The 13,968-nt window shown below is 41.6% G+C and overlaps 2 protein-coding genes across 3 annotated transcripts in view; both read left to right on the forward strand.

Moving 5' to 3' along the window:
- On the forward strand, positions 1–4,467 carry LOC111605804 (zinc finger protein 234-like). Its single transcript, XM_023324587.1, has 2 exons — positions 1–376; positions 3,336–4,467. The coding sequence occupies exons 1-2, from the start codon at positions 169–171 to the stop codon at positions 4,112–4,114; spliced, it is 987 nt and encodes a 328-aa protein (XP_023180355.1). The 5' UTR covers positions 1–168; the 3' UTR covers positions 4,115–4,467.
- Positions 4,468–6,916: 2,449 nt separating this feature from the next.
- nfasc (neurofascin) overlaps positions 6,917–13,968 on the forward strand; it is a 107,998-nt gene continuing 100,946 nt past the window's right edge. For both annotated transcript variants that reach the window (XM_023325338.1, XM_023325339.1), the window contains exon 1: positions 6,917–7,209. The gene's annotated coding sequence lies outside the window, so the exon portion shown is untranslated. The remainder of the gene's footprint in view (positions 7,210–13,968) is intronic.

A 13,968-nucleotide genomic window follows, 5' to 3' on the forward strand; every position in this document is an offset into this window, starting at 1 on the left:
CAACCGTTTGCCAACCGCCAAACAACAAAAACAAAAAAAAAGAAAGAAAAAGAAGACGACAGCCCACCGCAAGATGGCGCCACTACGCTAGTTTTTCAGCTTACTGACTACAAGCAGAAGCCGCCGGCCTGCTTGTACCGGAAGCACAAGCAGGCTGGACGGTAACAGATGGACACTGTCGAAAATATGAATAAGCTGGACCGGCTAAGCGTGTTCCTTAACGACAGGCTGAGCGCTGCCGCGGCGGAGATCCTCGGGGCCGTTAAAGACGCGGTGGCCGAGTACCAGAGCGAGCTGCTGCGCTCCAGAGAGGAGAATGACCGTCTCCAGAGGCTCCTGAACGCAGCCGTCCAGCGGCTGCTGCTGCAGCAGTCAGGTGAATAGCGGTGGAAATTCCTGCTGCAGAGCTTTTCTGTCTCTGCGGTGGTGGTTTTAATTCAGTTTGGGAAGAGCCAGCAGAGTGGAATCTGATTCTGTATTCAACCACTCTCTCGTCTGTTGGTCTGCTAAATTCAGTTTGCTTGAAAACCCTCATTATGATTGAGCTTAGAAGATCGTAAAGAAAGTAATGCCAGTAATACACACCAATGGTTGTGGCAAAGGCGTGAGTTATATTAGGCTCAACGCAAACACAAAATTACACCATATTGTAGCCATGGTAACACAACAATCAAACTATCAAGACGATTCTTTAAACTTTTACAAAGTTAACTTCCTAATTAAATCCTAAATGTATTATTTTTTCTCAGCTGAATGCATTAAATAAAATTTAATAACATTATCATTCTCTATAAATGATGCCACAGCTTTAGATCTAAGGTCTGTGTTACAATTAAACCATTTCTAGGGGCCCTTGAATGTCTGGAGGGCCCCTGGAAGCAGCTACTGAGTTTTCTTTGCCTTGATATATCAGTCTTATAATTCTAGAACTCAGATGTGCTAACATCAAACATGTCCCCAAAGCATCAAACATGCTTTGGGGACATTTTGATTCATTTCATTGTGGCATGTTTGGCTTTTTGCTGCGGTTCTAATTATTACTACAATATTTTCTCTGATGTTTATTTTGTGACTCTAAATGGGCCGAATCTTCCTTTAACATTTGAGGTTCTGCAATAACTTCTATTTACAGCCGTGAACCTCCAGCCCAGATCCAGTCAGCAGCGGCTTTAACCTGCCTGGTAGAAACGTTAAGGAGAAGCAGAGCGAACAGAGAGCAGGTGGTACCAGGTGGTACCAGGGCTTTGAGGTGCGTCGCAACTCGTGGTGATAGTCGCAGTACCGTGTCTTATATCAGGACGTCTGATATAAAGACAGATATTCTTTATATCAGTCGGTGGACCGACTCAAACTGCCTGTAGTGAACCGGGCCTTTAGCAGAATGATGAAGTTAAAGTCAGAAGTTTCTCTGCAGCATTTCTGTGTTTAGTGGTGAGGCGGGTTTTGTCCCGCTATTGCAAGGACGATTATGAAAATATAAATAGAAACAGTTTTTCTAACGTCAACATCAGACCTACATTTTTATTCACAAACCAGTGTATGAAAAAATATTCTTGCCCATAATTTGATAGTTAGAGGGCAGATCCGCCCTCCTCCTCCTCACCATGGACCAGGAGTCTGAACAACATGGAGGCTCTGAGAGTCATTATTACACTGAGGGCAGCCAGACTAGCTTATTTTGCTAAATTATTATATTTAGCTAAATATTATTGCTGAGGGACACAAACAGGCCTTATGACATACAGATAAAAAAAAGCACAAAAAAAACTGAAAAAAATGTTTTTGAAAAAAAAACAAAAAACAAACAAACTCAAAAAGGACATTAAGGGCATCAAGAATAAAAGGGGCAGGGAGTCGAGCCCCTTTACACCCCACCTCTGCACGTCCATGCCGTATCGGTTCAATAGGGGAGGCAACATTTAACAGCCAAATATGGGATGATTCCGTATTAGGCTAGCTTTAGCTAACCTGAATATTTACAACCCTCCTGTCCTGTTGTCGATACACTGATGGTACTTACCTACTGCCTTTCAACCACAATGAAAGGCTTTTTTCATCCCGCCAACATCTTTATCCTTCTCCCTTTTCCTTTTTCTGTTTTGCACCCTGGATAGCTTTTTTCCCCTACAGCTCCATCTTGTTGTCAAGTGCACTACGAGTGGTAGTCTAAGATTTAAAAAAAAAAAGAAAAAACGCGCCTGAGTGCGGTCTCTTAGGGGCGTGTGCCCAAGCCACCTGTGTGGGAAGGGAGAGCGACAGTAGTGAAGGCGAAGGAGCAGAGGGGCTAATCAGTACCGTTACTCTGTTATTGATCATTTCATGCTGTTAAATATAGAAAATGCCAACTATATTGGCATTTTCCCCCAATGTGGGGGTTTTGAATCATATAAATATATATGTGCGTGTGTAAACATATACATAATCTATAGGTAAGTAATGTCAGTGTCTTTCATTGTCATTTTGAAAAGCTTTTCTTTGACCCTCCAACATCTTTATCCCCCTCCCGCCTCCATTTACTGTTTTATTGTACTACTGATAGCTTTTTTTTCCTACCCCTCCATCTTTACCTTGTCAAGTGCACTATATAAGACGATTAAAATATATACAGTAGTGGGAGGGGAGGTGAAGGAGCGGAGGGCCCCTAATCAGTGCTGTTCCTCTGTTATTGATCATTTCATACATTCAAAAGCAACTGTTAAATACAGAATATTCCCACTAGAAAAAAAAAAGTCCCGTTTTGGCGCCCTCTCTAGTGCAGCGCCCCTATGTGTTACATACAGTGCATACCCACTTTTTGCGCCACTGATTGAAACAATCATTGAACAAACCCTGACAATGAGAAAACAGTAAAACAATCCCGACAATAGATTGTAATTTTTTTTTCCCAAACGTTATTAATTGGAATTTATCATAACAAAGATTAATCAACATTTTTACAATGTCCAAAATTGTACACTGAAAGAGCATGGCACTTTATATACAGTTATTTATTTAGGAACTCATCAAAAAGACATTCTTCATTTTTCTTTGCCTCTCTCCTAACCATTTTGTGCCCCTGGCATTTATTTCTAAATCTCCTCCTGTCTAATGTTTCTTGCGCCTTTTATCTAGACCTTGGATTTGGAGTTAGTCTGATTTGCCACAGGTGTGTTGGACAGCAGATTCACCATTAGAAGCACAATCTAAAGTAGGATCCATTCTGACACAAGATTCAAGACTCTGGGTATCAAGGTTAAGGTTTAGCTCCACTTCAGGTGTAGGTTTCCCTCAGAACAGGGACTCGACCATCTCTTTTTGCGTAACCTTGGCATGATGTGATGCTTTTGATCTTTCAGAGCCTCTCACCATCCATCTTCAAGAGGAAAGTCACCTTTGTGAGCCCGATGGGAGAAGCAACTTGGAGCTCGTTCCTCAAGTCAAAGAAGAATCAACAGTTAGAAAGATACAAAGTAGTTTTACAAATGAGGCAACTGGGCAATTAGATGGAAACTGCTGTCATATTGAGCCTCAGGAGTCATGTCCTCTACCGGCCCCCGGTGTCTCCCCACTGCCACCGACATGTGTGCAAACAAAGACGGAAAATGCCGAGGAGGAGAATGAGAAAAAGCAGCCAACCAGCGGCTTATCGTTGCCCACGACGGTCCACGTAGACTGCAGAGCGGCCGTCTCTACCGCAAAGAGTCAGAAACCTTTAAGAATTGACGTCCAGGGGAAGGGGGCGCTTTATTCCAACAGCAAACAGAGCATGCACATACTGCCGATCAAGAACATGAGATCGCTGAAGCAGCCTCTGTCGCGCTCGTTTCACCCCAGCCAGAGCAACCAGAGGTGGCACTGCTGCAAAGAGTGCGGCAAGACCTTCAGCTTCGCCTGCCAGCTGGAGGTGCACATGCGCTGGCACACCAAAGAAAAACCGTACAGCTGTGCGGTGTGCAGGAAGAGCTTCACCACGGTCAGCATGCTTAAGCGGCACCACCGCATCCACACTGGCGAGAAGCCCTTCCGATGCCACGTCTGCGGGAAATGCTTCAACCAGTCAGCACACCTCAACACCCACAACAGGCTCCACACGAGGGAGAGGGCCAGTTGGAGCCGAGCTGGACTGTGCAAGTGAACTCTCATCGGACGCTGGCTCACTTGTACGATTTAAAATGATTTCATTTGCCAGAGTGCCCATTCAAACCCTCTACGACGGTGTTTCTCAATTCCTGTCCCAAGGCAAGCCCTGTCCTGCAACGGTTGTGGCGTTTCTCTTCTGCCACAAACCTGACTTGAACAAGTGGGTGATTAACAGGCTTCTGGTGACATGCAGAGGAGGTTATGCAATCATTTGAACCAGGTGTTCTGGAGCAGAGACGCATCTGAAATACAAAGGTCACTGGTTCCTGAGGATCGGAAATCGAGAAACACCGATCTACAGCAATAGTGTTGAATTGTATGTGTCTTTTTGTGCAAAATAAAATGGATACAAAAATCAAATTACAGTTGTGGTTTTAAAGTAAGTTTATCATATGCAAATGTACGATCCATCACTCCATCCAAACAGAAAGCAGTGCACAAGAAAAACTAGACTGCAAATTTGAAATGGGGAACTAAAGTCTCTAAAAAGAAAAGCTGAAACTACCACTCTAAACAGAACTAACAAACGAAACAAGGTGCAGAAAAACACACAAAAACTCTTATATTTGATCTGAGTAATGATTAAAAATATCACACACGTTTCATTCAGAGCAACACCTCCACCCTCAGAGACCCCTACCTGTTTTTTTCACCAGCTTTCAGCAGATTATATGTCTTTGTTTATATATGCGATGCAAACTGCAATTTACATACATGTCCACCAGAATGACCAGGTTGTTGGGACAATACATGTATAAGCCCTAATTTAAATGTAGGCAAATCACATCTGTGCAGAGAGGCACTATTTGCTTGATAGGAAAATTTTAGGAGTCGATCTGCCTTTGTTAGAAAGGCATACTGTAACTGCTTAAAGGATATGCGTTGTAAGACTTAGACCATAATCATCCACGGCACTGTAATTCCTGGGCAATCCAGTCAGGACAGATTACTAAGGTCACACTGGAAACATTAATAAGGAAACACTGGACATGTATGTCTGCTGGAAAAGGAGAAAGATAGAATTCCATCTACCGTCTATGTCTGCTTGTCCATCCAGACATACGTTGTAGGGGTCATTGGCTGGGGTTGCCAGTCAATGATGGGGTAACACAGAGATGCACATTCTGATACCTACAGGACTTTTTAGGGTATTCAGTTGATCCAGAAGTCATGTTTTTGGACTGCTAGAAAGGAATTTATTAAACTTTAAGAGGAGCAAAAATAGCTATGAGTTTCAAATAAAAGTATAAATGTGTTCAAGTCTTCAACTGGAATCAGGTCTACAGAAAGGCTGTTTTCTAGCTAAGGCACATGACTATATAAGGATTAAGTTTTAGTACTTACAGGAGAACCTTTCTAAATATGACAAATTGGGTGGGGAAAAACTATTCAGAGCATCATGAATAACAATTCTGAAATGTGCACATAGTCAGTGCAAAGACTTTAAATGTGGTGTAAGGTGAACTCACTTTCTGGTCCTTCTCAGAAGGCTCTTGTAGCTGAGTCCTGAAGTAGCTGCAATATGGAGCTAAAGTTCCTTTAGGAAGCCTGGAAACGAAAGACTTTAATAATCTATTCTACAAGTTCTAAAAGCATAAACTAAAGTCTCTGCAGTAGACTTGGAGAAAAACGGATGTCCTCAAGCAATGTTCTTCAAATGAGGAAATGCATGTTTTTTTTGTACATTTTTAATGTGGTTTATGAAACTTAAATTTGAATCAAGTACCATATTAAGCACTGAATTGATTCCATCAAATGAAAAATGTGGATGTATGCTCCCCCACCCCCCCTTATGCAGCATAAGGCTGATGTATGGCAGCCTTATGCTGCATGACCTCAGAGATAAATGGACATGATGGATGGATGGATGGATCGAAAGAAAAAGTCATTTGTTAAGGAGCTGTTTTACACACCACTTCTGGTACTGTGGCTTCTGTCTAAACACAAGACTGTAAGGTGATTCCAGTAAACAGAGGGATAAAAAGCCTGATGTGGGGGATAACCTTGGAGCCTCTAAAGCTGGATGTAGAAGAGAAGAATGCTACATTGACTCTTCAGGATCAATAAGGTCATCAAGTGAATGTTAAGGGCTTCTTGATTGGCAGGAAGCCACTCCTTGCAACACCAGTGTCTTAACATAATGAGTATTGCAAGTACTTCTGATTGGCAAAATGTTCTGACTGCAAGACAACTACTCTTGCAGCTGTGGCTCAGTGGTATAGAGTAATAGCAATGGGAAGGTTGTGGGTTCTATTCCAACTTCCATCTGTCACATCTATACCCACGGGCAAGGCAGTTTAGGATTAAATCTACTGATTTATGCCTTTGTTTGCGACTTGAATGTAGCTCTAATGTAAAGTACTTTAAGTGGTCAGTACCAGAGAAGCGCTATATAAATACAATCCATTAGGCCACAGTAAAACATGGCTTAATGGGATGATATATATATATATATATATATATATATATATATATATATATATATATATATAGCTTTTAACCTGCTCGTTGTCAGGTTAAAAGTACATTTTGAAAATAAACTTTCGGTAGGTATTAATGTTTTCTATTTAGTCCACATTTCTGTATTGTCACTTTTTTCATTGGTCTGACATAATATTTTATTCCTAAATGTTTTTTCTTTAAATATAACCACAAAATCATTAGCATAAATATTCGTGCGTCTTTCACCGAGTCAACTAGGGCAGGCTAGTGAAATAATAAAACTGTAATAACATTAGAATTCATTGAATATGATTGAAGCTTTCGGACTTAATTTCCGCCATGATGTTCTGCCCTGCGGGACGGTTTCCTCCGGCCGCACGGCTTCCCGCCACCTGACTCCGAAGCGTGTGCACGCGGCAGCAGAGAAGGGATGCGCGCTGCGCGAGCCAGAGGGAAAACAGCTGAGGAGGGCAGAGGTACAGACAGAGACAGGGAAAGCTGCTGCTGCTGCTGCTGCTCTCACAGGAAACACGGAGTCATCGTTCCGCTCACACCGACCGCACAGAGGAGGGAGAAGGTCCTGCGATGCCGCTGCGGAGCTGACAGCGCCGGGTACCGCAGCGGGAGCGACGCAGCAGACCAGCGCAGGTAAGCGGACACAATCTTTCCACGATGCTCCCGTAGTTGGGGCTTAAACGTCGCGCTGACGCATCGGGTGGTGTCCCGGTTGTGGGGAACCGGAGCTGTAGAGTTGACGGCGTCAAGGAACAGATAATGACAGCAGGACAGAGTGCCGCAAACTCTGCTGAAACTGAGAAGTGTTTTCGCGTCTCGCCGCAGTGTTCTCGGGGCGCCCGGTGTGGGCAACGGGCCTCGCCTCTTTGCGCATCCTCTGGATGATGCTGCGGTTTTGGGATAACTTTGCTGCTCTGCGCAAATCTCAAACACAAGCACCAAAGTCCGCGCAAACGAGCAGGCTGTTCCTCCCTGGCTGCATCCGCAGAGGCCCGTGGCTGTCTCTGGCGTGTGAGCGGAGGTGTCGGTGCAGAGGACAACGAGGACATTTAAAGGGCTGTTCGGTTAGGCCTCCGGGTTCTAGCCTGGGATCCTCACACCGTGGTTTGGCTCGAGGTGGACCAAGGATATGAACGCATGGACATCATGCTTAGTGATTACATCATGGAGGACACAGCCTCCGTCAGAGCACAAATCAAAGTCTTGTCCTGCTGTCCTGTTCCATGTGTGTGCTGCAGTATTACACATCAACTCTGACTACAGACATCACATAGCTATTCTCCTGGATTAGTCTCTCTGCAGGTAATCTTTATGGTGTTATAGAGGCTGGGATAAATCTAAACAGCTTCACTGCCTTCATTAGAATTCAGATATTACTTTCACATAAATTTGTATTCATATTTGTTTTATACATTCTGTTCTATTAGCAGCCAGCTGTAAAATTGTCTCATCTTTCCTTTTCTCGTCTCATTGCACATTGGACATTATTCATCTCAGCGGACAACAGTATGTGAGTTTTTGTGTTGCTTAAGGCACCGCGTTGTCTGCTCCTGTGCCAGGGTCCAATGTGCAGACATGTTATTGCCACAGGATGTGGCGGTGCGTGCTCCGGTTACTGTCACTGTGTTCTTGGACTAGGACACAATGTGTGGCTCAAAACAGTGTCGATTAGATAGAAGAGAAAGTTTAAAGGTTTGTCGTTGGCTAAACTGTAGTGTTTTGTTCTTTCTTCGTTTGGTTTGTACAGTCTGACTTTTTATGTCTTTGGACTTTCTGCATCTGTAAAGGCTAAATGTAGATTTTTATCTCTGCCTCTCCAGTAACCAGCATATGGGCCCTCAACCAGTCAGTCTTACAGCAATAGAGAAATGGTCTGTCAGGTCATCGCTGAAGAGATTTGTTGAAATGTAGAGGTACAAAAAAATAGTCTTGATTCCTGCAGTGCCTGTTATCTTCTCCCTTAAACCTTTTTTCTTTTACATTTAGCCACATTAGTACCACAAACTTCTACAAATCTTTTTATAATTTTATGTGATAAGGCTACACAAAGTAGTGCATAATTGTAAAGTGCAAAGAAGAAGGATATGTGGTTTCAAGTTGTTGTTTCAAATAAAAATCTTAAAAATGTCTTGTACGTTTGGGCAAGGAACAAGGAACCCGCTTTACTCTGAGACTCCTAAATAAAATCCAGATCAGCCCATTTTTCTCAGATAATCACCAAATTACTAAGTAGTAACTACCTGCAACTCTTAATCAGAAAGTTACAGGTAGTTCTGTGGTCCTGTGCATCTACGGGATCAGTAGATGTTCTGTTTCTGGCCTCAGAGGTTTCCTAGAGAACATAGAGAGTACCAACAGCATACTGAAGACCAAGGAACACAGCAGACAAGTCAAGAATGATATTCCAGAACTCTGTTCAAACCGACATCTGAGAGAGGATGAATCAACTGCAGACCTACCAAGACATGGACGTCCAGCTAACCAGACAGGGATGGAGAGCATCTATCAGAATGCCATGCATAGCACCTGGTCTTAGAAAACTGATCACTTGCAATATTAGCTTGAATTCTGCATTGTTATCCAAACGCATGTTTAGAAATGTGCACTCCTTTGCTTTAGCTCTCCTTAATCCCTAATCATACATAACTTCAAATACATGTGACTTACTGTAAGATTTCACAGGAATTACCAACAGTGGTTGATTACTGTGTTGAAGGCAGAAAGCATTTTTTACTTGTGTTCTTGGCAGCTCCTGCGAAGGATTTTAAAGCCTTCTACGTCTGCTGGGGTTTATCAGAACTTTTTGTACATACGTAGCATTGCTTCACAGCGAATGTGATTTCCAGCCACTTCACAAACCAATCAGTTCCAATTTCAGTACAGAAATATAAGTCTGTTCCATCCAATCACATAGGCAGACTGTAGCTGTTAACACTGAGTTACATACATATATATTCCATTTAATCCTAGTTGTAAAATAATACAGTCAAGTTCAGGTTTTTTTGGGAGTTGGCAAAACATTTTCTCTCCACAGTAACAACTGACTGCATCAAGACATTAAGTTTGCATCAGTCCCTCATACAAGGCAAGCATGTATCGGCAGCAGAAAATAAAACTCCTCTTTAACTTGAGGAAACCTAAGAAGTGGGCTCCATGATTGACTGGGGGATAGAGCAGTGGTAGCAGTAGCTCATTTTGTGGCTTCACCTCAGAAAGAAAGAGAATTAAACATATACGCTCTGAGTCAGAAGTAAATCTTGATGTCTTGATAAAAACTTTAAAAAAACATTTCTGTTTAGAAGGGACTCCTTCCTGGAATGGCTCTCGTCGAAATTATTGCTGCCATTACATTCATGTTCAACATTTGGCTCTGTCTGTTTTTTTTCATCACAATATTACTATTGCCCTCTATGAGCTTTAGTATCTTGGTCACAATTCTATGTCAACTATAGGTACCAAGGGAAGTGAAACTCTATCAAATTAAAAACCTGCCTGGTAGAAACGTTAAGGAGAAGAAGAGCGAACAGTCAGTAGGTGGTACCAAGTGGTACCAGGTGGTACCAGGTGGTACCAGGTGGTACCAGGTGGTACCGGGGCTTTGAGCTGCGACTCGACTCACGGTGACGGTCGCAGTACCGTGTGTTATATCAGGATGTCTGATATAAAGACAGACATTCTATAAATCTGTTGGTTGGACCGACTCAGACTACCTGTAGTGAACCAGGCATTTAGGAGCTGAAGCATTTCTGCCCTCAGGGGCCACGTCTCATGGCCATGGACCCTGAGGGTTTTACCTAAGGGATACAAATGAGTAACTGTCATTTGACAGTGAGGAAAATTGGATGAGGACAGTAGAACTTTTTCCATCTTTACTTAGATTCAGAATACAGGTTCGTATGTGTGAATTCAGAAAGGCTCAAGACTAAAGCTGAATCAAAATGTGCCTAAACAAGGTTTTTGCACCATTTAAATTATGTGTTATTCTCAAATAAGTGTTTTTTATTTTTATTTTAAGAATTATGCAAGGAATGGCTTTTCAAATGATTCTTTAAAATAAAATTTCACTTGGAGTTTTAGACTGACTGTATTTTTAAAGTAAGATTGTGCAAATTTGTGCTGAGGAGATATTGTACTGTTACGCATGTTAGTGGTGAGAACACGGTTGCACAGATTTGTGATTTCTGACTCAATTTTCATCGTACCAGGAGACAATAACTCGTCTTGTTTGGTCTTAGAAGGGAACAAACTAACATCCCAGACAGACTGTCCCTGACTCTCTGTGGCATCAAGCACGTGACTTCCCCTTTCTTCCACGGATGTAGATTGTACCCCAGCAACAGGAGAGGAATATGTTTGTTCAGCTCTAAAAAAAGATGAGGAGCCATGAAGGAGGAGCACACAGAGCAGAGGTAGGCTGATATGTACAGGACAGAATGTAACGTGACCCTCTGGTGTCAGGTGTCAACAGGTTTAGCTGACTTCCTCTGATGAATGACATGAGAACACTGTGGTCTGATAATCACAGATGCAGTCATCTCTCGGACCACCTGAGGTTCCAACAGCAGTCGATCATCTCCACGGTGTGGGTTAAAGGGTCTCCATACAGGGATGCTAGTGCACTCTGGGAGACATGTTTGATTTGAATAACAAAACAGCACGTTGATCAGCTCAATATGTGGAGGTGAAGTTCAACCAGTGCCTTTATCAGGGGTTGATATAAGTGAAAGTCACGGAAGATTTACATTACTCCAGTTATTTCTTTCTTCTTTGAAAGTTTAGCATCAGCTGCAGTGTAGCCAATGGGTGGGACTGTCTCTGAACAACTCCACATTTTCTACATGCTTCTTATTGAAACAGCTCTAAAAAGGAAGCATGTTCATCTATCATCTGTTTACATGGCAAAGCTTGATGCAGCAAAGCTAAAACCCAAGAGGTGAAGTGAGGTCATGTAGGGGAAAAAAACAAATCGCCATAATCCTATATTAATTTACTGTAAGCCTCTTTTTGATAGGCTTCGATCACACCAGGCTGTAGTGCTGGTATTTGACCACTAGATGTCAGTGTTGTAGTACAAAATACTTCCCTCATAGATTCCGTTTGTTTCGCTATATTGCTGTTAGGTTACTGAACAGAGATCAATGATCTTCTTAGCTTCAACAATCTTCAACAAAAACCTTTTCACTTTTTTGTTTTGGTTTGACAAAAAATGATCAGCTAACTTAATTTAAGCATAGTTATATGCAGAGGATATTTCAATATTTTAATACTGAAACCCCTGTGTCAATCTAATCAGCAGTCTGGATGCTGTAAAAGAGGGAAAGCTCAAAAGCTGAAAATGCAGTAGAAGAGCTCAAAATGGCGGCTTTTCAACAATATTAAAGTCGAGCATCTCTTTAACGGCTAAAATTATTGTGCTCACTTTTAACTTATTAGGTGGTTAATTGATTTGTTGCTCATTGTGACAGGCCTACTGGTGGTTAATTCTCAAAAAGACAACTGCAAACTCTATGGTAGAAAAATGTAGATGTTGAAGCTTTAAAACATTTATCAGATGTTTAATTTTTTAAAGATACTCCACACTGCTTTGTATACAAAGAGGAAACGCACACACACACACACACACACACACACACACACACACACACACACACACACACACACACACACACACACACACACACACACACACACACACACACACACACACACACACATATGTATATATATACAGTACAGACCAAACGTTTGGACACAACTGTGTGTCCAAACTTTTGGTTTGTACTGTATATATATATATATATATATATATATATATATATATATATATATATATATATGTTTGTACCTTTAACTTTTTACTGAGAAAAATACTATAAAGTATATAGTAAGAAGCATCAGTTTGGGACTAATCTCCAGACTGTGCAGATGGAACACAAAGACAAAGTGGACTGTGGCCAGATTGGGTTGATGTTCAGTTCAAGATAAATTAATTTGGTATTAGTGCAGCCTGCTGGTCACCATGGTCACCTTGCAATGTTGGGTGTGATCAGGTGCTATATTTACCTGTATCTTCTGGTGTTAGATTCCGTCTGGTGTCAGCTTCCTGCGGCGAACAGTGCGATCGCATGTAGTTATAACTTCAGGTCAGTATCAGACAGGCCGGCACACAGGCAGTTTATTTTCAAAGTTGCATCGCAATCAGCGCATTTGAAAGGGAAATAAAGCTGTAGGCATTACTCTCGTAAATAATAGTTAATAAATTTTACTTCCTCATATATAAATGCACGTTTGAGGCATTAAAAATGTTTTTTTTTATAGCAAAAGAGAAGAGAAAGGGCACATTAATAGTCAAAATACCAGCCAGAACAATAATATATAATGAAATCCCAACTTACAAAATCCATTCTTGTGTTTTTAATTATGGCCATGCAGTTATAGTTTCTATATGGCATACATTTTTAACCTCTCTTTCCATTGGGCCACTGCTGGTGGGTGTGGTTTTAACTATGATGTGGTTGTTGGCTTCTTAGCCATTAAGAATAATATTCTCAGCTGGAACTGACTGAGTTTTGTTGGTTTGGATAACTTGGAGCAAACACTAAGTAATTTTATCTGCCTTTCGTCAGTGGTCTTTTCTGGAAAGACTCAAAGAAATGTTCAATCATTTTTCTGTCAGCATTGTGGAAGCTGTAAGTATTAAATCATTTGAGGGGAGATTATAACTTGTTGGAGTTGTTGCAAGGACATCAGGTCTCCTGTTCCCCTAATAATAATCAAATCCTGTTCCTATTGTTAAAGCCAATATGGTATTGATGGTACAAATGTAATTTTATACGTTACTTTCTTTGCTCTAGGTATTGAGGGGGAAAATTTAGCATCTTACTCACTGCTGACCACACATTAAGTGTTTTTTTTTAACCCTCTGATTATGTATTTTGGCAGCTTTCCATGAGTCTGTTCTCATAAATGGGATTATGTCCAACTGGCTATTTGGGCAGTCACTCTGCTCCATCCTCACCCATATGATGTTATCTTGGCACAACCACGCAACCACTGATCTTAGCTGAGCAGCATGGAGCTATTTCTTTCAAGTCAGGCAGATTTAATCCCCCTGTCTCCTTTAAAAATGAGCTGGCAGTCTGTAGATGTAGAGATTGGAAGAGTCTTGGTAATATGTTCATTTGCATTGTTCAAATGAACAATGCAAATGAACATTTCCCTCATTTTCCCAATGAGGGAAATTGTAAGATCAGCTTTTATTTTTCCCATCAATGTACCATAATTATCCTTGAATAGCTGTGTCATGTCGGGGGTTATAGTAATTCTCGAATACCTTGAACCCTTATTTAGGTTGGTGGAATTACAATTTGCTTGTCAATTGTACTGGTCAGT

This window comes from Xiphophorus maculatus, chromosome 20 (assembly GCF_002775205.1).
Source record: "Xiphophorus maculatus strain JP 163 A chromosome 20, X_maculatus-5.0-male, whole genome shotgun sequence".
Lineage (NCBI taxonomy): Eukaryota > Metazoa > Chordata > Actinopteri > Cyprinodontiformes > Poeciliidae > Xiphophorus > Xiphophorus maculatus.